This window comes from Tasmannia lanceolata, unplaced genomic scaffold, assembly GCF_043159265.1.
Source record: "Tasmannia lanceolata isolate RefF3 unplaced genomic scaffold, GAP_Taslan_0.1 ptg000002l, whole genome shotgun sequence".
NCBI lineage: Eukaryota > Viridiplantae > Streptophyta > Magnoliopsida > Canellales > Winteraceae > Tasmannia > Tasmannia lanceolata.
Window position 1 is genome coordinate 49,421,207 of NW_027518679.1, and position 23,115 is coordinate 49,444,321.

A 23,115-nucleotide genomic window follows, 5' to 3' on the forward strand; every position below is an offset into this window, starting at 1 on the left:
ATAAAATCATGATGGCTTGCTCATCAAAGCTCATTCTTTCCCTATTAGGGCACTACTTTACAGTGACTCATTTCTACGAGGATCGGTATCCCAAAGTGACCCATGATCGTGGCTAATATTGCACATTGAGACAATAGTATATTGATCAACCCATTGTCTTTTGTAAAGCCCCTTTGCTACTCATCTTCAAGCAACACCTTCTTCAAAATTATCGGCATCATTATCTGTTACAATCATTAGATGCTCATCAATAGATCAACCTTCGACGGTGTGCATGAATCAACGAATTCTACGTGGTGGTCTATATGGAAGAAGAGGAACTCTAGAGTCTTTGAGGGGAAAGCCATGAATCCTCATTGGATTTATTTGAAGATCATCACCTTGGTTATATCTTGGGTGAGATGCCTCACATCCTTCCGGTTTGTATCGGCTTTTGATCTTTGGGAAGGTTGGCGGGAGGTGTGCTTTAGTGTTGAGCGCAGAGATCTTATTTTGCATAGGTGGAAGCCCCCTGCTCAAAACATGTATAAGGTTAATTTCGATGGTGCGAGTTCCGGCAATCCGAGTCCGGCAGGAGTGGGAGGGGTTTGTCACAATGATAAGGGGGATGTTATGTGGGCATACTACCGCTCTATTGGTGTGTATGATTCCTCAGATGCGGAAGTGAGGGCGGCACATTTTGGCATTTTGAATATTGATAGAATGTTGATGGATCAGACAATTGTTGAAGGAGATTCGTTAAATGTGATTCGTTGGCTGAAAGGTGGGGTGGCTCCTCCGTGGAGATTTCTTTCCATTTTTGATGAGATTGAGGACTTAACTGCGGGGTCCGCTATCGGCTTTCAACATGTTAGAAGATCGGCAAATGATAAGGCGGATGCGTTAGCTAAGCGTGGTGTCTCCGGTGGTTCTATTATGTGGTTCGACCACCTTCCTCCCTGAAAAGGGGTTTTCTCTGTATTTTGTTTTTTCTTCGTTTCTGTTTCTTTCTTGCTTCCTATTATAGATATGGGTGGTCCATCTCGGCCTCCTAAATTTGCTTTATATAATTATTGCCATTTCAAAAAAAAAAATCAACGAATTCTACCTACATCTTTGGTGGCATGTTGGTGTAAATGAGATCTCACTGTTAGATTAGTTTGAGATTTCACTGTTGGATTTTGCTAAATGAGAGTTGGGATAAAATAGACAACTTAGGTTAGATTAAGATAATGCTTATCTTTATCTAATTTCCATATTTGTTGCTTAAATATGTAAGTACTATTAGGGTTGATGTTCATCATTGAGTTAGTGACCATCACTTTTACAATCACCATACTTGTAAATTGGAAACAAAATTTCACCCCGTCCGTCCACGGATCCTCTGCTTTGAATATTGATACAAGCTAGCTCTTCGTTGTCAAGGAAAAGAAAGAGAAAAGAATATAAGCTTTGTTCTCATAAATATACTTTCCAAGACGTGTCCGGCTGAGAAAGGCTTATTCTTTACCAACACTGAGAAAGTTTCCCAATAGAAAGGTCCAGAAAATCAACGTGAGGTTCCTTTTGCCGAGCCACCAATCAAATCAGGAAATGCCTCTTTGAAATTAAGCATTGAGAATGATCGACTAAACATCCTCTAATAAAACTTACATTGCAAAGGCTTTGTTCTTTTTTGTCATTTTTTTCGATAAGTAAACGTGGGACTTTATTAAGAGTAACGAGGTTGTTGATAAGATGTTTATGTTTAGATATGTCTAATGGGAACAGCACCTTAAAAGCTGGGTATCCAATAAGAGTGATATTATAATTAAGAAAAAAAAGGGAGGATTCTCCACTGTCCCAAGCACAGACATGACAAGGAATTCTACTCCTAAGCTATCAGAAATCCCATGCTTTGGAAAAGGGTCTCTCTCTCTCTCTATCAGAAATCCCATGCTTTGGAAAAGGGTCTCTCTCTCTCTCTCTCTCTCTCTCTCTCTCTCCATGTGAAGGCAAATTTTCATATGTCCTTTCCTCAAATGGAGATCCCTTCATGTTGCCGAATTTCGAATCTGTTAGCTTCCAAGTCAAGCTCTCAGCATTTTCTGCATATATATAGACTTTCATTCTCCAACTATATTCAGCACCATTACATTGGCTTCTCAAGATTTTTATGAGATGCTTGGCCAACTGTAAGTCTTATCTCTCTCTTACTCTCTCTAACACAAATTTGGATTGGTATTTCGGTATTATTAGAATTAGTGGTTTAGGAGTCTTGTCTCTCTCACTCTCTCTATGTCACGCTAGATTACGAGTTTTGTCTTATTAGGATTAGAAACATCATTTTCTTCCATAAATGTAAAGCCTTTGGCCTCTTTCATAGAACACAAGAGAAGAAAAATGATTTGCTCCTTAACTTGGTCATAACCTAGCCAAGAGAAGACCCAAAAAGTCTCTCTCTCTCTCTCTCTCTCTCTCTCTCTCTCTCTCTCTCTCTCTCTCTCTCTCAGCCATGTCGAGACTTATTGAACCACTTGTTTTAGGCAGAGTAGTAGGAGATGTATTGGATGTTTTCACCCCTAGTGTGAACCTTAAGGTTACATACAACAACAAGCAAGTTTCTAATGGCCATGAACTCATGCCATCAGCCATTACAGTAAAACCTCGAGTCGAAGTCGGTGGGGACGACATGAGGACTGTTTTTACACTAGTAAGTATCATTAGAGTTGCACCATTTTCACTTTTTTACATCCTTTTTTTTAACCACTAACCTTTTTCTTTCCTCTCATTTGTAGATCATGACAGACCCAGATGCTCCAAGCCCTAGTGATCCCTATTTAAGAGAACATCTCCACTGGTTAATGGCCTTACTCAAACCCCAATCTTTTCTTCCACTCCCCTCTTTCCTTAAATATATCCTGTTTATGTGCTTGTTTAGAAAATAAAAACCAACATAATTTTCATTGTGACATTTCAGGATCGTTACGGACATTCCTGGCACTACAGATGCTTCTTTTGGTCATTTTCTACACCAATAATCATGAAACTTGTTCTCTTTTTACTCAATTAAAGAACCCAATAATCATTAGATTTAAGTCATCTACTTACTGAAGAAATACTAAAAACAACTTTTCAAACGTGGGTTTCATTTGGCAGGTAAAGAACTGTTCACCTACGAGATTCCAAAGCCGATTATTGGCATCCATAGGTTTGTTTTCAGTCTCTTCAAGCAGAAAAGAAGACAAACAGTCCGCGCACCCGCATCAAGAGAGCACTTCAACACCAGAAAATTCTCCGAGGAGAATGGTTTGGGACTGCCCGTAGCAGCAGTTTATTTCAATGCACAAAGAGAAACAGCTGCCAGAAGAAGATAACAAGATAGAAAGGAAGAAAATTGTAGTTCTTACACATAAGCATTGCAATGTATTTTTTTTCTAGGGTTTTATATGTTTGTATTTTAGGTAGGCAACTGTTTCTAAAATGGCCATGAAAACTAATTTTCTAGTGTTGGAAATTCTATTATAAATAATAAGACTAGGATTATGACAACTGATTGTGCGTGCTGATTAAACTAGTTGTTGGATACAGGTTGAAACATAATTTTGAGACCAATAATAGGTTTGTCACTCAAAATCGGTTTTCATAATCTTAAACGAACGGGGCCTAAGAAACTTTCAATAGAAAATCTTCGTGTTCCTCTTTGGATTGAAGAAGAAAACCGTAACCATGATAGTAGTTCTTGTACACAAGCATTGCCCTATTTATTTCTAGGGTTTTATTTGTTTGTATTTTGTGCACGCAACTGTTTCTATATAAAGGACTTTGAATTAGGGTTAGGGTTCTTGTGTTTTGGTTTTTTGACTTTGCACTATTGAAGACAGCCATGACATTCATTTTGCATCTGATCGTACGGACCAACATAACCCTACTTTAGAAAGAACCTTGACGTGTCAACTTCTCATGCTCTCTTTAAGCGCATAATAATCTAATCTGGAAAGAGGGGGGCTCCTTCCAATCAAAGGAGTTTCTCTTGGGAATTTATTCACTAATCTTTCTACCATTCTTTAATCCGGTTGTACTTCCATGCTTAAAAATATAAAGGAAATATTTCGTCTAGTTTGAAATAAATTAAATTAAAGTATAAGGTGTATAACTGTGAAATAAGGGAAGGAATTCGGTCCATTTGCACTGGGACATTATGTTTGTAACACGTGGTATCAAGAAACTCGCACTTACACCACCATTGTTTGATAGGCATATCTTCTCAACTTTAAACATTTTAGGGCAAATATTTAACCAGACTGGTCTGACTGGTCATTTGAAATTAAGTAAATGAAATGAGCTAAACAGCCAAGTAAGCAATCACCCACCTTAACTAGCCAAATAAAGCGCATGTGAGATAAAATATTTCAAAAAAGAGGTTTTTTGAAAAAAAACATTTTTTTTTTGGTGAAACAATGAGAGTTAGGGTTTGCGTCCTTAGGTGAAGGATTGACTTATGCATGACGTCATGAGATTTGATACTGTGAAGATCAGAATGCTTGATAGAGTAGTATGTATTTTTGTTCGCATAGCGTATGCACCAAAGATGCAAAAGAATTGAGAGTTGATAGGTTTGTTGGACTCCAGAGGTTGCAAATATTCAACCATAGGTGGAGTCATGAAAATTACACATACATACATGGTTCTAATGGAAGGAAATCAGTATTGTGAAGTCTTCAGTTTTCCTAAGGCAAGTGAAATTCTTCCTCCCCAAATAATCTCAAAACATATGCAAAAGTCTCAAAATATGTGTAAAATGATGTTTCGAAGAGCATTTAAATGCTTCTTAACTAGTGTCCTTAGCAAAACCCGATTATAAAACTAAAAGGGGTAGAAAAAGGGGAACACAAATCTAAAAGGGGTAGAGAAAAGAGAAGTCCAGAGAGGGGGCAGCTGAGAACTTCTAGCGGCCGAATATACCACCTCGTGGTACATTTGCCCCCTTTTTTAGCACAGGCCACCCACCTGGTAGTGTATAGGGCTGCAACTCGGTTCGGGCGGGTCGGGTTTTCCAATACCCTACCCTACCCTACCCGAGAAACTAATTTGGGTCGGGCCGAGTTGGGTTTTTCTTGAGAAAACCTAAGATTCATTAATCTGGCCCTACCCGAGATAGTTACTTAGGTTGGGTTGGGTTTTTTCACATTCTCGATATGTGATTGTTACAATCCTATTTTTTGATACATTGAGATAACTTCTACGAGGAAATGAGACTACTGATTTTGAATGATTTTAAGTAAATAATCAATCACATTTTGCAAATGGAATCTAGCAGTTTGTCTATGACACTAGTAGTGACCAGTGAGAATATTATGCAACATGGTATCGCTAAAACAATCTAAGAAGAATTCACTAATAATAAAGCAATTTTCATTATTGAAAAAAAAAAAAACTCAATCTCATATTCAAACCACCATACAGGCAAGAGATTAGTGAAAAAAAAGTGCTCAATGGTGGTTTAAATATCCTCAATCCATGTTGAAAAACAACACACCTTTAAATAAAATTAAAGATGCCTAATAATTAATAAATTTTCAAACAACAATGATAATCATTACAAGCAAACAATGAATATTGAAAAGTAACGTAAAATTTTTCATAAAACAAACATAATTCCCCATGGCTTCTCTGTCCAGCTCTTGATTTTTTGGCTCTTCCCTTTCCAAGGGTCTTACCAGAAGAATGTGAGAGATCCATTGATTAGAGTAAGAGAAATTTAAAGGTTGCAGAAAAAAAAATGTTCACACCAAAAATCTCTAAATTTATGTAATCAAGTGTATAAATTTAAGAAGGAAACTATATTTCAACATAAACAAACATGATCACCTTAATGAAAACAATTATACCAATATATTGAAAATAATTTGCAATGTTACTCAAGAGATATTTAAGAAAGTCATAGTACACCTATATAAGTCAGGTCGGGTTTCGGGTTTTGGGTTTTGGGTTTTTTTCTTTAAACCCGACCCTACCTAAGATTGAGCCAGATTTTTCAAACTAAAACCCCGAGCCTACCCAAGGCCCATGATTTCTAAGCCCGACCTATGTTATTTTCAGGTTGAGTCGATGCAGGTCCGGTAAAACCTCACCCAAGTTGCACCCCTAGTAGTGTAAAAAGATTTAATTCTTTTTACACTAAAAGGGGAGCAAATATCACGTCCATCGGTGCTTGGTGTTTTTTTTTTTTGGTTGTTGCTTGGTTTATATGCCATGATGTGTTTGAAAGGAAATTGGAGCGGGCCCCAGGAGCTGTGTTTTGTGATTGGAAATTGGAGTTTGGTTTTATATGCCATGCATGTGCTTGCTTTGAAAAGGAGACTTAATATGCCTGTCCTTGTTTTTTTCTCACAGTTTTCCGGATAATACTGAAACGCGTGAACGAGAGACTGCACGGGTACTTGTGTTGTCTCTGAACTCTTCAAGAATCAAGACTGTTGGAAATGAAGGTTAAGGGCTCCCTTTTCTTTTCAAAATTTTGAAAGGAAAGGATGATTTTCCTATTCTGAAAATCTTCCTACCTAAATAGTGAATCTCACACCCAAGGTGATATGAGCCTTTCATCCGGTAGGGCCCTAGGAGACTATAATCCTATCCATCAGATCAAAGGATAGCAAACAGTATGATTGAACTCTGAACGTACGTTCCTAGTTCACTGTGCAAATATTAAGATGATTAAAAATATAATAAAAGTTGACTTTTGTGGATCTTTACTGATCAATAGTCATCCACTGAAATATTTCATGGACAAAAGTTTCCTGAGTAATTTCCTGAGTGATTAAAAATTGTATTTCAATAAAGGGTGTACATAACACTTCCGGTGAAATACATGCATCCATTTATCGAAATTACATCAATCCGTTGAAACCACCCCCTCCTCTCTTCTATCAAAAAAATGGACAATGACATCCAGGAGGCTGACGCCCTCCCGGATATTTTTGAGACGTGGTGTTAGGGACCCTGGTAGAACTCACCCCTAAAAGCTAGCCAGCCATTAAGGGGAGGAGTGTGCCCATTCCCTTATAAGCCCAACACATCCTTTTTTTTTTTTTTGTGGGATCTTGCTTTTGCGTGGAACCCCCAACACATGGTATCTCCATATGACGATGGGCTTCACAAGATAATCCTTCTTATTTATGCTAATGTCAGCATGGTGGGCTATAGCTAGCATTGTTGTTATGAGAACTCTCCTAATGTTGCATCTCATCTAGCATCTAGGGATGAAAATGGATCGGGTTGGGTTAAGCTCTTTCTAAAATATTATTTCAGTTTGATTTAACTCGGTCCGACCAAATTATAAGGTAAGGGTCTGTTCAGTTGCGCGAAGGAAACGGAAAAGAAAAGGAAATGACGTGGCAGAAGGAATTGGAAAGGAAAAGAAACTGCTAAGAAAGCAGTAGGAGTGCGCATTCAGTTGCCAGGAAACTGAAAAAAAACAATAAAGAAACAGCAGGAATGTGCATTTAGTTGCCAGAAAATGGAAAAGAACCCCTCCATAAACAACCCCTCCATAAACCATCCATCCAAGCACATCCAAACAACACAAGCACATTTACCTAAATAGAAAAATAACTACTGTGAGTGTTGATTACTTTGGAAATTATGGAACAGTTCTTGAAAATGAAAATCAAATGAGAGGGTCACTACCTGCAAAACAAAGGAAAGCAAACCAGATTAATCCCAACCCAAACCCAAACCAAAAACTCAAATAAATCTCAAACCCAAACCAGATTAGGAGGTAAATCCGAACCCAAACCAAACCAGATTAATCTGAAACCCAAACCAGAATAATCCCAAACCCAAACCAGATTTAATACCCAAAATCATGAATCCAAAATCCAAATCAAACGAAATAACCAGCCATTTAATACCCAAAATCCACACCACAAAACACAGCAAGATGGAAAAAAGACATGCAAGATGAAATAACCTAAAAATCCAGACCCTATTCAAGATGAATCAAAGTACTCCAAGATCTCCAATGCAAACCAGTCATTTAATACCCCAAGATCTCCAGAAAAAGAAGACATTCCAAGATTTCAACAAATATTCCAAGCACCCAAACCCTAGTTTTAGGTTAACAACACATTAAAAACCCTAGTTTTAGGTTAACAACACATTAAAAACCCTAGTTTTAGGTTAACAACAGACATCTAAAACAAAGATACTAAAAAAAATCCCACCAGGGACCCTAAAATCAAATCACAACACAAACCATAAAAATCAGATCTGAACAAACCCTAGTTTTAGGTTTAGAATCACACTTTAAAAATCTTTTAAAAAAAACCAGAGAAAAAGAAAAACCCAAAAAAACATAGAACCAAGCCCCAAAAATACATAGATCCAAGCACCAGGCCAAACAAAAACAAAGATCCATGCCAAACCAGGCATCTCCTACAATGGAAAACCGAAAAAAAAATACAAAAAAGAGGGGAAAGGAAGAAAGGGAGGAGGCGTACCTGTTGGGGAAGGAGGAAGAGTGGAAGCCTCGAGATTGTAGAGCGAGAGGAGTCGAAAAGGGTTCTCTTGTCGCTCACAAGACGCGACTCGTTTTTTCCGATAGACGTGAATCAAGGAAAATAACTCGAATCGGAGTCTATGGGTCGGATTCTGAGCTGGGGAAAGTGGGTTGACACACACGATAAGTCGGATTCCACGTCAGACTCCTGCCTTCCGGGTGCTTTCTGTTCCCAGCCAACAAAACGTACGTTTTTGTGCTTTTCCGTGGAAAATAAGCCTCCTTTCCTTTCCGTTTCCGTTTCTAAGGCGCAACTGAACAGACCCTAAATGCTCGATCCGGTAAAGTTTCCCAAAATAGCATGAACTTAAGATTGGTGTAGGTGAATACTTCCTTATTTTGAAAATGACATTCCTCCCTTTTTTTAATATTATAAAAAAATAATTATTAAAAAAAGGGAGCAAGAGCCCAATGACTGAGATGGTCAAACGAGAGATACGAAAGCCAAAAAATATAGAAAAAAAAAAAAAAAAACAATGTGAGAATACCATTCAAATCTTACACACTTTCAAGAGCAAGGTGATCAAGATCGTGAACCTCTAATATGTCCACTATCTACTCCATGTATCCACGAATCTCCAGGGGTAGCTGACCCCATCTCTAACCTTAGCCATGTTGAGTATCCCTCAATGATAACATAATCTAGCAGAGACTAATCTAAAAACCGTCCCATGTAGAAGCTGAACCTCTGTCTTGTTAGAACCCTTCACATCGATAGGACCGGAAATGGCATAAATCACCTCTATATCTACATTCCTCAAAAGCCCATTCATGTGGGGCGGGCTCGGGTTGCTAATACTTGAACTATTGAATTTCATCTTCAAGGTGGGACCCATCTTGGACGAGGGCTCACTTTGAAAAAACTGCTTAGTCTAGTCTCCTCTCAAGAAGTGTGGAAGGAGGTAATCGTAATTCCCGAAGGTAGCTAAAAATGTTCAATGCCTACTAGACAAAAGAAAATTTCACGCATCTTTTCATACACCTTTAAAAACTCATATTTCTTTCAATCAACATCAGCCAAAGGGTGACAACAAAGAAAGGCTCCCTCAGAAGGCCATGGAGCAAAAACCCACAACTCAAAATGATCAAAGGATATGACTAGGGAGAATCCGACAGATATCAAAGAGATCAAAATGATCTGAGATATAACTTGGGTTTGAAAGTTTAGGCTTGGTTTTCATTCGAGAGTGCCACTACTCAACTTTAACCTCTAGATTTAGGCATGCCAACCGACTTAGACGGTCTAATAGATCTTTGGTTCCGACTCTAATAGAGTGTTACGTAGACAGATGATATGGGTATGATAGTGTCTCATGTGGGACATAAACACAACCGTTATTTGATCAGATGACGGTAAAAAAAGTCCATCGGATTGTTCCATATATCCAAATATATTTTGAGATGGTACAAAAATATTTCTCTTGATTTTTCACTTACAGGTGAAACATGACGTGGTGGTCACGAGTTCTGTTGCTCCATTGTGACCCGGTGGGTCACGGGTTCTAGTCATGGAAACTTCCTATCTCTCTTCAAAGCAGGGGTAAGGTTGCGTACATCTAGCCCTCTCTTGACCCTGCAATGGCGGGAGCCTCGTGCACCCGGCAGACCTTTATTTTTCTTTTACTTAGTGGTGAAACATTTGTTGGGTATATAATATAACCCATGTATGTTCTAATATAAGCCCAATAGGTAATGGATCAGGTGTAGTGGGCCCATTTGGGCTGGAGCCCATTAACCTCTTATAACCCTAGTGTATCTCTATATATAGGGGCTGGAGGCAACAAACTTGGTATTCCAAACTAGATACCTTGGGTGTAATGCTTTAAGCATCCTGGCTTAAACCCTAATACTCTAACAATCTTAAAGCATCAAAAACCCTAGCCGTCTCTCTTGCTGTTTTTTTTTTTCTTGGATCATCGTCTCTCTTGCCGTCGGCAATTAGATAATACCGACGCCCTAATTTCTCTTGATCGGATTCACACAGAGGCGTGTGTCCCTCTCTAAAATTATTCTGGATCTTTTGGTCTAAATTGATTTGGGCGTGATCTCTTGGTAAAATTGAACGTCTCTCTCGCTCGAGAGAATTCTTGGGCGTGATGGGTTTCTTCCACTCTGGGTTTCTTCTACTCAAATAATAAACAAGGGTGTTAGAAACTGATTTTGTTCTTGTAATCAACCCCTGTTTTCAAGAAAGGAAATCAAAAACCCAAATCTTGTTTTGCCCAAATCTCTATTTCTCTCTTCCTGTCGCAGATGTGTCTTAGAGGGAAATTAGTGGGTTGCTCTCATCTACAAAAAGCAATTCAATCTTTCACTTGTGAGTTTAATCCAACGGTTGCAGCCCAGTTGAAGCCCTCTCTCTATATTGGGTTCAAATAAGAGAACCAGAGAAGGAATTTTATTCGGTGGTGGTTCTTCATCAAAAGTACAGATCATCCCTTCTAAAGAGGACGTTTTCCTCTTTATCTCGTGAGAATTGTTTTTTTTTCCACAAGGAAACCCACATCACGGTGGTGCCTCTCTTCCACCTTGGTTGACTCTTTGAATCCTTCACCTGCAATTTGGCCAAACCCTCTTCTCGTTTGGGGTTGTCGGAAAGTATCGAACAAAATTTTTTTGTGGAAAACCTCATTGTTTGCAAAAACTCCTGGTGGCCGAAACCTTGTGTTTTTCGGATTTGGGTGAAACCGTGGAGGCCGAAACCCTTTTCTGGGTTGGGATTTCACTTGGAGCAGCACCTAGTGGACACATTCGCATCGGTTGAATTCTCTCCAAATCAGGTGCACACTTTCCAGGTTTTATTTCATATAAATACTACAATGGAAAAGAATGGTATGCCTTTCGAGATGGTCAAACTTCAATCCTTTGGTGGATCTGAGTTTAACTCATGGAAGCGAAAGACTCAATTCAGTCTAAAATATATGAATTGTTTTTACACTGTTTTGAGTACCTTTGCTGAGACGGATGAAGACGTTGATGAATCTCAATGGCTTAGAGATGAGGATTTCTGCAAAGACTACTTGTTGAATTGTCTTTCAGATCGTCTTGCAGAAACCTATAGTAAATTTAACACTGCTAAAGCAATATGGGACAACTTAGATGCTCAATTCAAGAAGGAGGAGGAATTGTCCAAGACCCATCTTGTGGACAAATTCATGGATTTCAAGTTTCAAGAAGACAAGGAAATCACTCCTCAAGTTACTGATCTAGAAAATTTGAGATCTAAGCTGAATAATGAAATAATAGTTGTCTGTGATTCATTTCTTGTGGGTGCAATTATATACAAGTTACCATCTGCATGGCACTCTTTCAAAACCGAGATGTATCGAAAAAAGGTGCAAGTGGGACTGGATGATCTCAAACGATTCATTCGAATCGAAGATGAGAATCGAGCTAGGAATAACTTGGAGATTGTTAGACAGCAACAATCTGCTGCTAACGCGGTAATATATCCCAAGAAATTTCCTCGAAAATCCAAGTCACCTAAAAGTGAACATCCCAAGTTGGAGGCCAAAAAGACTATCTTTCAGAAAAAGAAGGGCAAGTGCCACAACTGTGGGAAATGGGGTCACTTTGCTGTAGAGTGTAAACAACCAAAAAAGGCTAAATCTTACACACCACAAAAGGAAGCTCATATGATGGTGGGCAGTGCTGCGCCTAAGACTTTTATTGCCATGTTAGGCAATGGTAAGGCCAGTACTTCTTCAGACTGGTGGTTAGATACAGAAGCCACCTGCCATGTTTGCAACTCGAAGAAACTACTTACTGATGCTGTTGGCGTGAAAGAGACCATTACAGTGGCTAGTGGAGCTGAGGCAACAGTGACTCACACTGGAACTGCGAACCTGGTCCTTTCTTCAGGTAAAATACTAACTTTAAAAAATGTTAAAGTAGTTCCTGCTATTCAAAAGAATTTAATTTCTATTAGTCTCTTGGACAATGCTGGCATGTGTTCTTCCTTTTTGGGTGGTAGAGTAACTTTAACTGTTAACTCTTATTATTTTGGCTGTGCTTTCTTAATCGATGGTATGTATAGACTGAGTTTAGCAAATGAAACCGTTAGTCAGGTTAGTTCCACTTTGATTGATCCTAAGTTGTTACACACTAGATTGGGACATGTGAACTATAGGAAAATGGTCAAACTTGCTAAAACTTATAATATACATTTAGATACATCGATTAGATTTGACAAATGTGAAGTGTGTGCCCAAACCAAGATCACTAGAAAACCTTTTCGTTCGGTTTCTAGGAGCACACAACTTCTTGAATTAATACATTCTGACCTCTGTGACTTTAAAAGTTTCACTACTAGAGGTGGTCGGAAGTATTTAATCACTTTTATAGACGATTTTTCTCGATATTGTCATATTTATCTCCTAAAATCGAAAGATGAAGCTTTTGATAAATTTAAAATTTTCAAGAATCGTGTTGAAAATCAATTGAACTTGAAAATTAAGCGATTTAGGAGTGATAGAGGAGAAGAATACACTTTGACAGAGTTCAAGGAATTCTGTGCCTCTCAGGGCATAATACTTGAAACTACTGCTCCTTACTCACCTCAATCTAATGGCATAGCTGAACGTAAGAACCGGACGTTAACTGAAATGTTAAACTCTATGTTATTGACAGCTGGCATGCCTACTAGCTATTGGGGAGAAGCAGCTTTAACTGCAAATCACATCCTGAATAGAGTACCACATTCTAAGTTGCCCTCTACTCCTTATGAGTTATGGCATAACCATCCTTGTAGATATGACACTCTTAAGACTTGGGGCTGTATTGCTTATGTGCGGATACAAGACCCTAGGAGACCTAAGGTAGGACCTAGAACCAACACTTGTGTTTATCTAGGTGGTGCAGAAGATAGTGCTGCTGATCGGTTTTTGGATCTATCTACCAATTTGGTTATAGAATCTAGAGATGCAGTATTCTTTGAGAATAAATTCCTCAGAGATCATGGTTTGAACCTACCTGGCGATACTGAGATGGTTACAGAATCGCATGTAGAGTTTGAACAGAATACTTCTGACACCTGTCCTACACTGATTTCTACATCAGAACCTTTAAGAGTTTCTACAAGAGATAGAGTACCCAAGAACTTTGGTGAGGACTTTGTGACCTACCATGTAGAGAATGATCCATCAACCTATAAGGAAGCGATGAGATCTAGGGACTCTTTGTTGTGGGCAGAAGCCATTGATGATGTTACAAAATCAAACTTGGCAGCTAGTCGATTTGCCAAAATGGGCTAAGACTGTGGGCTGTAAGTGGATTTTGAAGAAGAAACTTAATCCTGACGGATCCACAGCTCGGTATAAAGCACATTTAGTAGCTAAGGGCTATACTCAAGTCAGTGGGATAGACTACTTTGATGTTTACTCACCGGTCTGTCATTTGGCAACGATAAGAATTCTTCTTGCTTTGGCTTCTATTGAGAAGTATGTTGTGCATCAAATGGATGTAAAAACGGCTTTCCTTAATGGAGACCTCACAGAGGAAATCTACATGAACCAACCTGAAGGGTTTGTCATGGAAGGTTTCGAGAACAGAGTTTGTAAGTTACACAAATCTTTGTATGGTCTTAAACAAGCACCTAAATTGTGGCATCAAAAATTTGACAAGGTAGTAAAGAGCTTTGGTTTTCAGACCAGTTACTCAGATAAATGCCTTTACTATCGTTCTGTGTCGAATAAGGTTGCGATTATTTGTTTGTATGTAGACGATATGTTGATTCTTGGTTTCGATCTCTCTGTAGTGAGTGACGTGAAAACCACTTTGGCTCAAGAATTCGACATGAAAGATCTTGGTGTGGTTGACACCATTCTTGGTATGAAAGTAAGTTTTGAAAGGCAAGGGATTACTCTTAGCCAAGCCCATTATATTGAAAAACTACTTTCTACATGGGGATACAGTGAGTGTAAACCGATTAAGACACCATTTGATTATACCAAGAAGCTGATCTCTAATGGAGGAGACAGTGTGAATCAGTTAGATTATTCTAAACTGATTGGTAGTCTCATGTATGCTATGAGTTGCACTAGACCAGACATAGCATTTACAGTTGGCATGCTGAGTCGTTTCACTAGTAATCCTGGCCATGAGCACTGGGATGCCCTTCTGAGGCTGATGAGATACCTTAAGGGTACTCAAGGATATGCTCTATGTTATACTGGCCATCCTCCTATCCTGGAAGGGTATTCTGATGCATCATGGGGCTCAGAATTAGGAGACAGTAAATCTACCAGTGGTTATGTTTTTACACTGGGTGGAGCCGCTGTTGCATGGAAGTCAAAGAGACAGACTTGTATTGCTCTGTCATCTATGGAATCGGAACTTTATGCTTTAGCTTCTACAGGAGATGAAGCAGAGTGGATAAGAGATCTGATCCTGGACATTCCATTGACCCATTTAAAGATTAACTCTTTAAGTTTGTTCTGTGATAATCAAGCTACAATTACGATTGTGAAAAACTCACTCTTTAATGGTAAGAGGAGACATGTCAGGCTGAAACATGCCACGCTGAATTATCTTCTAGAACAAGGTATTATCACTTTGGTTGATGTGCGATCGAAGGATAATATGGCCGACGCTCTTACGAAGGGACTGAACAAAGATCGAATATTCAAAACTGTGGGGGAGATGGGGTTAAAGACTGTGTAGACGTGTCTTAACCTACATTCCTATTATTTTGAATTTTTTCGAATCTCCCTATCTTGGCCAAGATAAGCACTTCATATGTTTCAATGATGTTTACAGTTATCTTTATGTCATTCCACATTTGATGACATGTCCTTCTTGGGAAAGGTTGTTTCATTCCAAACTTGATGATACAACTTAACTCAATTTGGATATGATGCCTGTAACATTCCAACTGGAAACATGGAATGGTTCTTTGTAAAAGAAACTATTTAGGTCTTGTTCTTAATTGAAACTTGACATTGATGCTTATTGATATTAATATTTATTTTTCAGCCATTATGAAATTATACTAAGTTCTTCTGGTAGAACTAGATACTTTTAGTAAAATACACAAATGATTGGATTCATTTTTTAATGAAATACATATTTGATAATTTACAGGAATTGGCGAAAATGGAGGAGATTGCCTCAATTTGGATCTTGATGAGGATGACTTACTTGATGAGTGAATCCTTATAGCGCAGTGGGAACTATTATTTTCTTTTTCGTTGATTAAATAGTTCACCTACATATGAAACTGCTTATGTTTGAGTTTAGATTATTTCTAAAACTCTTGGTTATTCTTTAAAGTAATTTTGTTTTCAGTTGGATTACAAATCTTTATTGATATGGTGATATGGATGATTCAATAATTTTGTTTGGACATCACATTATCTATCTATTGGATTGTGCTATATGTAGAACATAGGAGGAGATTGTTGGGTATATAATATAACCCATGTATGTTCTAATATAAGCCCAATAGGTAATGGATCAGGTGTAGTGGGCCCATTTGGGCTGGAGCCCATTAACCTCTTATAACCCTAGTGTATCTCTATATATAGGGGCTGGAGGCAACAAACTTGGTATTCCAAACTAGATACCTTGGGTGTAATGCTTTAAGCATCCTGGCTTAAACCCTAATACTCTAACAACATTAAGGGCATTTTTTGGTCTAGAACATAATAAGACTTAAAAATCTCATTCGAACTCTCTCTCTCTCTCTCAACCCTAAACTTGGTTCGCTAGTCAAACATGGACACCACTTCGTTACCTTTCATAGTTGTATGATTCTGCTCGCGGAATCGTTGCTAAAAGCACACACTAAAAATTCTTTGCACAAAATTTTAATAGTGTAAAACAAAAGTAGGATCTAAGACACTCTGATGAACTCTTGATTCTTCATAGAACTTGTTGTGAAAAAACCCTTAGTAGCAACATGCAATTTCAATAGCAAAGCAAAATGAAATAGGCAAACAAAAGCAAATACACGAGGACACAAAGATTTATATGGTTTTACGCGTACATCCACGGTAGAGGCAACGAGAAAATCCACTAGAGATTATAAGAGAAAATCGGTATCTCTCACCAAACCACCCTTGTACACCCTTCTTTCCTTTCTGAGTTCTCAACCCTCTTAAAAAAAAACTTGAAAATGAAAATAAGCCTTAAAACCTCTTATACAAAGCAGGTCAAAACAAGCTTATCCAGACCGGGGGCGAACTCACTTAAATAACGGGATGCCAGTATGCCACCATTGCCCAATAAACAGGCCGCTTTTGGGTACATATTTTTCGGACCCAACCGGATTGAATTCAAGACCCAACCGAGTTAGGATTCAAATGGACCGTGACACAAACATAGGTGGATCCAATTCGAATTAGGTTATCATATATCCTTATCTGTGCTCAGTAATGTTTTGAATAGGTCTGCAAGAGGACATTATTGGGTCCCATCTTCTCTGCCAATGGGAGCCTCAAAGAGTGGTTAATTTTATCCTTTTTATCCGATCTCTATACCAATGTATGATTTTAAAAAAAAGGTCAATTTACGATGCAAAATAATACAATTTTGTATGTAGAAGTAAAAACATTCAACTAAAAAGCCCAAATATGGCCTTTTCTAGCCCCCCATTTGGTGGGCTAATAGATATTCGCCCAGCCCATGACCTACGCAAAGATGCTTTCTTACACCACAGTATTCGTCAAGACTATAAAAGCCCATAAAGCCCATTTAAGTACCAAGTATCCATCATCATAATATTCTGATGCACACCAAATTTCAGTTGTATACACTGATCTTCTCTGTGAAAGGACTATGAACAAATTGAGTTCAAGTCCTCTGCACCCTTCCCTTAAGTCATGTCTCCAACGCAACAACATAGAAACCCCAAAACATGTCCACGCTCTTGTGCGTTCAACTGGCCAAACTCCTTCCATTTATTCCTCGAATCTTCTTCTAGATAGATTGTCTAAATCCGGCAAAGTTGACGACGCACGCCAACTGTTCGACGAAATGTCTCACAGAGACGATTTCAGCTGGAACACGATGATTTCCGCCTATTCCAAATCAGGTCGACTAACCGAAGCCCAACAACTATTCGAAGAGACTCCGAATCGAATATCAATTACTTGGTCTTCGCTCATTTCGGGGTATTCTCGCCACGGGCGTGGAACTGAAGTCCTTGAATTGTTTTGGAGAATGCAATTTGAAGGACTGAAACCAAACCAATACACATTGGGGAGTGTGTTGCGTGCATGTTCGACCTTTTCTGCGCTTCAAAGAGGCCAAGAGATCCACGCCCACGTCGTAAAAACTCGGTTTGATTCTAATGTCTATGTGGTGACAGGTCTAATTGACATGTACGCCAAGTGCAAGAGAATTTGGGAAGCTAAGTATCTGTTTGATAGAATGCCTGAGAGAAATAATCACGTCTTGTGGACGGCAATGGTTACGGGTTACTCCCAGAATGGTGATGGGCTTAGAGCAATAGAATGTTTTCGGGCTATGCGAAGGGAGGGTGTGGGGTGTAACCAATTCACATTCCCAAGTGTTTTGACAGCTTGTGGCATAGTTTCTGCACTTGAATTTGGTATGCAGGTGCACGGTAGCATAATTCGGAGTGGTTTTGGTGTTAATGTGTTTGTTGAAAGTGCGTTGATTGATATGTACGCAAAATGTGGAGAATTGAGCAGTGCTAGGGGGGTGTTGGAGGGTATGGAAGTTCAAGATGTGGTTTCTTGGAACAGTTTGATAGTTGGGTATGTGAGGCAGGGGTTTGAAAAATCAGCTCTCTCCTTGTTCAAGAAAATGTATGTGAAGGATATGAAGATCGATGATTACACATACCCACCAGTTCTGAATTCATTAGCATCTGTTATGGATGTAAAAAATGGGAAATCTGTTCATTGCTTGATTGTGAAATCTGGTTTCGAGGCATATAAACACGTGAGCAATGCACTTGTTGACATGTATGCAAAGGTGGGGAGTTTAGAATGCTCGTTAGGTGTATTTGACAAGATGTCGGAGCGGGATGTGGTGTCATGGACTTCACTGATCACTGGTTATGCTCACCGTGGATTCCATGAAGAAGCACTCAAGTTGTTCTGCCAGATGAGAATTGCAGGTATTGAATCGGACGAATTTGTCATTGCCAGTGCTTTGAGTGCCTGTGCCGGATTAACAGTTTTGGAATTCGGGCGACAAGTTCACGTGAATTTTACCAAGTGTGGCTTCCGATCATCTCTATCGATAGACAATTCGCTTGTGACAATGTACGCAAAATGTGGGTGCATAGAGGATGCTCATCAGGTCTTTGATTCGATGGCCGTTCGAGATGTTGTTTCTTGGACTGCTTTGATTGTGGGTCATGCTCAGAATGGAAAGGGAAAGGATTCTCTGCGACTTTACGAGCAAATGCTTGAGAGTGGCACTAGACCTGATTTTATTACTTTTATCGGCTTGTTATTTGCTTGTAGCCATGCCGGTCTTGTGGAGGAGGGTCGTTGCTATTTCGAGTCCATGTATAAGGTTCATGGTATTAGCCCGGGACCCGAGCATTATGCGTGTATGATTGATCTTCTAGGACGAGCTGGAAAGATTAATGAGGCGGAGGTGTTACTAAACCAAATGACTGTAAAGCCAGACGCAACAGTTTGGAAAGCATTGCTTGGTGCATGTCGAGTCCATCGGAACTTAGAGCTTGGTAAAAGGGCCGCACAGAGCCTATTTGAATTGGAACCTGAAAATTCAGTGCCTTATGTTCTCATGGCAAATATCTACTCTGCAGCTGGTATATGGGATGAGGCAGCGAAAATACGAAAGTTAATGAAGGTTAAAGGGGTAAGTAAAGAGCCAGGGTGTAGTTGGATAGAGGTCAATGGCATGGTGCACACCTTTATGGTTGAAGATAGGAGCCACCCAAGAATGGCTGAGATATACTCCAAGGTTGATGAGGTTATGATTTTGATTAAGGAAATTGGGTATGTGCCGGACATGAATTTTGCGCTTCACGATGTTGATGAAGAGGGTAAGGAGCTTGGTCTTGCTTATCACAGTGAGAAGTTGGCTGTTGCATTTGGGCTTCTTAGTGTGCCACATGGGGCGCCTGTACGGATTGTGAAGAACCTCCGCATCTGTGGCGACTGCCACACTGCTATAAAGTTCATCTCGAAAGTCGTCCAACGACATATAGTTTTGAGGGATGCGAATTGCTTCCATCACTTCAGAGACGGAATGTGTTCTTGCAGAGATTATTGGTAGAATGTTTTCATTTCTCTTAATTCTTGGAGTCATTTAGCAGTTTAAGACACTGGTATGAGAAAGAACTGAGGCCAGATATTCTTAAATGGGCTACCTACTGGTGCAAAGATGAGGTACTTGATAGTCAAAACTGTTACTTCATTTCGGCCTTTGTTTCATCTTTTATTATTTATGACAGTAAACTATCTTTTGTGTAGATCAAAGCCTGCTGCTCCCATGGCTAGAAAAACAAACAAGCCTGCAGTTTAGGTACATGATATTGTTACCCTTCTATTTGTGTAGTTTTATACACATTTTCCTATTGAAAGCGGAGTTGGATGCAGGAAACCCGAGATGAACAGATCAAACGCGACCCAAACTGGAGTGGTGATGATACAGATGCAAAATAGCATAGACAAGTCTGTTGGGGCCCAGACTGGAGTTGATGTGGCTTAAGTACCACATCAATGAATTTCCTTGCTACTAGTTGTGAACTCCATATCTTTTCGTGTCCATTTTACTCCCTTCTAGTGTTTCAAAACGCAGACGGGGGCCAAAACAAATCCTAGTCAACTCGGCGCAGCACAATCGAGTACTCAGATGACAGTCTTATCTCAGGAGAGTGAAATGAGTTTTGATTGACTTGGTATGGAAAAATGCGGACTCTGGCAAGAACTCAGACAAGGTGAAAAGGAGTCGGCTCTGGGGAGTCGGCCGTTGTGTCCCATAAAAGCATGCTTGCTAACCTTCTGAATTACTCATCTGTTCAAGAGTATGAGCAGAGTCCCCGGAAGAGTTGAAAAGCTGTAGACATATTCCTTTTGGAATGTAGAGATGAAGCTAAAAGAATGAAATAGCTTATAATTAGGAACATACTTTTAAACCAAGGAAGAAATAGGTCCTTGGGCATTGGGAATATGTCTTTTAGGGAAATGACTATATATTTTGAGAAGATAAAGAGGCACCTTTGTGTGATGTGACTGGGACTAAATATGAATGAGATGGTAATATTGGAAGAAAGGATGTTGGACTGGACGATTGTGAGTGGAACGAGGGGAGTGGATTGGGTACTGGGAGGATAATTTGGGATGATGATGCTTTGTTTTGCTAGGCATCCAAGTCTTTACCTACTTGTCAACATAAGTGAGGTTAGTATTGTATAAGTGGGTCGTTGAGAGGACTTATTGGGAGCGAAATTTTAGCGGATTGGACGATTGTGTGTGGAACTAGGGGAGAAGATTGGTTACTGGGAGGATAATTTGGGGTGATGATGCTTTGTTTTGCTAGGCATCCAAGTCTTTACCTGCTTGTCAACATGAGTGAGGTTAGTATTGTATAAGTGGGTGGTTGAGAGGACTTATTTGGAGCAAAATTTTAGCGAAACTTAATGGATAATGATGGAATGTTTTTGGACTTCACTGATTGTTCTTGGCTGCATCTGTATTTCTCCCCTTAGAGGATGATGATGGAAATTGTGTTTGGCACTCTTTGGGCTTCTTCCTATCGCTTGTACCAGGTAGTGACTCTCTCCTTCCCCTTAGGATGCTCCAATTACAGCATGCATTGACTGCCAATATGTGTATTCTTCATAGGAAGGCTGAAGACTAATCATATATTCATTCACAGTAAGGGTGTGTTTGGCGTACCGTTTGAAATAGCGTTTAAAACGCCGTTTTGCAAAATGGTGTTTCGGTTCAAAACGGCATTTTGCCAAACGGCGTTTTCATGTTTGGTTCGCCAGATCAAAACGGCATTTTAAACGGCAAACGGAGGTATTGTGTGTTTGGTTGCAAATGCCCCAAAACGGAGTTTTAGTGATAAAATGACCAAAAAGGACATTTTTTGGTTGGCCTCAATGTAACTCAACTACTCTCTCATTAGGCCCAATATTAAAAGGTCATTAGGATCTCATTCAAACACTACTAAAATTAAACATCATTGCCAAAACAAAAAACAAAAAATGGCTATACCTTTGGGGTTCTTCTCCTTCTTCTTCTTAACGGCCGGATTTGACGGATGAGTGGAGGCGCTGAGGTAGTGAGGCAGACGAGTGGGTTTGCAACTTTGCAAAGTAGATGAAGAAAGTAATAAACTAGGGTTTCTTTTAATTCTTTTGTCTTTAAAAAATCAAAATTAAGAGATCATATAATGATATCAGCAGCCCCATTGTTTTGAATTAAATCTTAACAATTTAACAAATTTGTGTCCTCAAGAATGATGTTAATACCCCCACTTTTTTTGTATTTGACGTAACGCATAAAGTCGCACGCATATATGTAAAAATGGGTTTTGGTGAGAGCAAACACGTAAAAACCCACAGCCCAAAAACTCTGTTCAAAACGGCGTTTTGCAAACGGACCTCCCCCATCCGTTTGCAAAATGCCGTTTGAGGGTTCAAAACGGTATTTCAAATGGCGTTTCAAACGGTGGCTGCGCACCCAAACACTCCCAAACGGCTGTTTGGCCGCAAAACGGTGTTTCAAACGCCAAACACGCTCTAAGATTGCATCCTGGTGTCTGGAATGATATCCTCAAGTATGTTGGGGACGAAGGGAAGATTCTTAGAAAACTACTCCTCTTGCAACCATGTGGGTTGCGTTTGGAGTGAAAGAAATAATGATGCTGTTCTCCATGGTGATAGTAAGCTCAAGGAGTGGTTTCTTTAATCCTTGAATAAGCTTGCTATCCTCGATTCCAGTGAAGAACAGCCCCAATGAGTAAGGTATACTATACAAGCCGGGTAGCCAATCCCAGGGGTTTATTCAAGACAAAATTATCAAAGCAGGGTAGCCCATACCAGGAACAGTTTATCTAACGATTTCTGATCTCTATGGCAAAGGTGGTGATTTTTGCAAGTTCTCTACAATCACCAATTCAGCTGTCACAAGAAAAGACTAGGGTATCCTGCTTGGTTATATTGTGATCAATTAGAAAGAGCTTGCTCAATTTTGATAGCAGCTCAATGCACTCCAGGTCTGGCTGGTATATGTGATTGTAAAATCTTTTCTTTCTGGAGTAATACACTTTCAACTTTCCAAAAAAAAAAAAAAAAAATCTCTACTGAAGTAGAGTTAGGGCGCTTCTTGAAGTGCTTAGGCTGGGATCCTATATTCCTTTTGAATTCTAGGTGAACAATTTTATTAATCAAGGAAAGCTACATTGCATCACAAGGAACAATTTTATTAAGAATCTTCCCTCATCATTTTCTTATATCCTTTATTACCCAAAGCACTGTATTTTAAGAAGAGATCTTCCCTCATCCATGAAAAGAAATTTCATGGAATATGGCTTATTACTCGGATCCAAGCACTGGGAGGGCTGAAGGATTGGCGTATGTGGCTTATTAGTAGCGTTCTTCCGACCCTTATCATCTGAAGATGATAAATACTGTTTTACAC

General features: G+C 39.3%; 2 protein-coding genes across 3 annotated transcripts; both read left to right on the forward strand.

Moving 5' to 3' along the window:
* The first annotated feature begins 2,169 nt into the window (after positions 1 to 2,169).
* On the forward strand, positions 2,170 to 3,510 carry LOC143886380 (CEN-like protein 1). Its single transcript, XM_077390329.1, has 4 exons — positions 2,170 to 2,671; positions 2,757 to 2,818; positions 2,939 to 2,979; positions 3,118 to 3,510. Exons 1-4 carry the CDS (start codon positions 2,474 to 2,476, stop codon positions 3,333 to 3,335), a joined length of 519 nt encoding a protein of 172 aa, XP_077246444.1. The 5' UTR covers positions 2,170 to 2,473; the 3' UTR covers positions 3,336 to 3,510.
* A 13,404-nt stretch (positions 3,511 to 16,914) lies between these two features.
* LOC143876753 (Tetratricopeptide repeat (TPR)-like superfamily protein) lies at positions 16,915 to 21,201 on the forward strand. 2 transcript variants are annotated; one of them, XM_077378452.1, is made up of 3 exons: positions 16,915 to 19,851; positions 19,936 to 19,987; positions 20,062 to 21,201. In XM_077378452.1, the coding sequence occupies exon 1, from the start codon at positions 17,294 to 17,296 to the stop codon at positions 19,736 to 19,738; it is 2,445 nt and encodes an 814-aa protein (XP_077234567.1). In that variant the 5' UTR covers positions 16,915 to 17,293; the 3' UTR covers positions 19,739 to 19,851; positions 19,936 to 19,987; positions 20,062 to 21,201. The 2 variants fall into 2 exon arrangements, with proteins under 2 accessions (XP_077234567.1, XP_077234573.1); XM_077378458.1 differs by having other exon boundaries at positions 20,080 to 21,201.
* Positions 21,202 to 23,115: the final 1,914 nt, after the last annotated feature.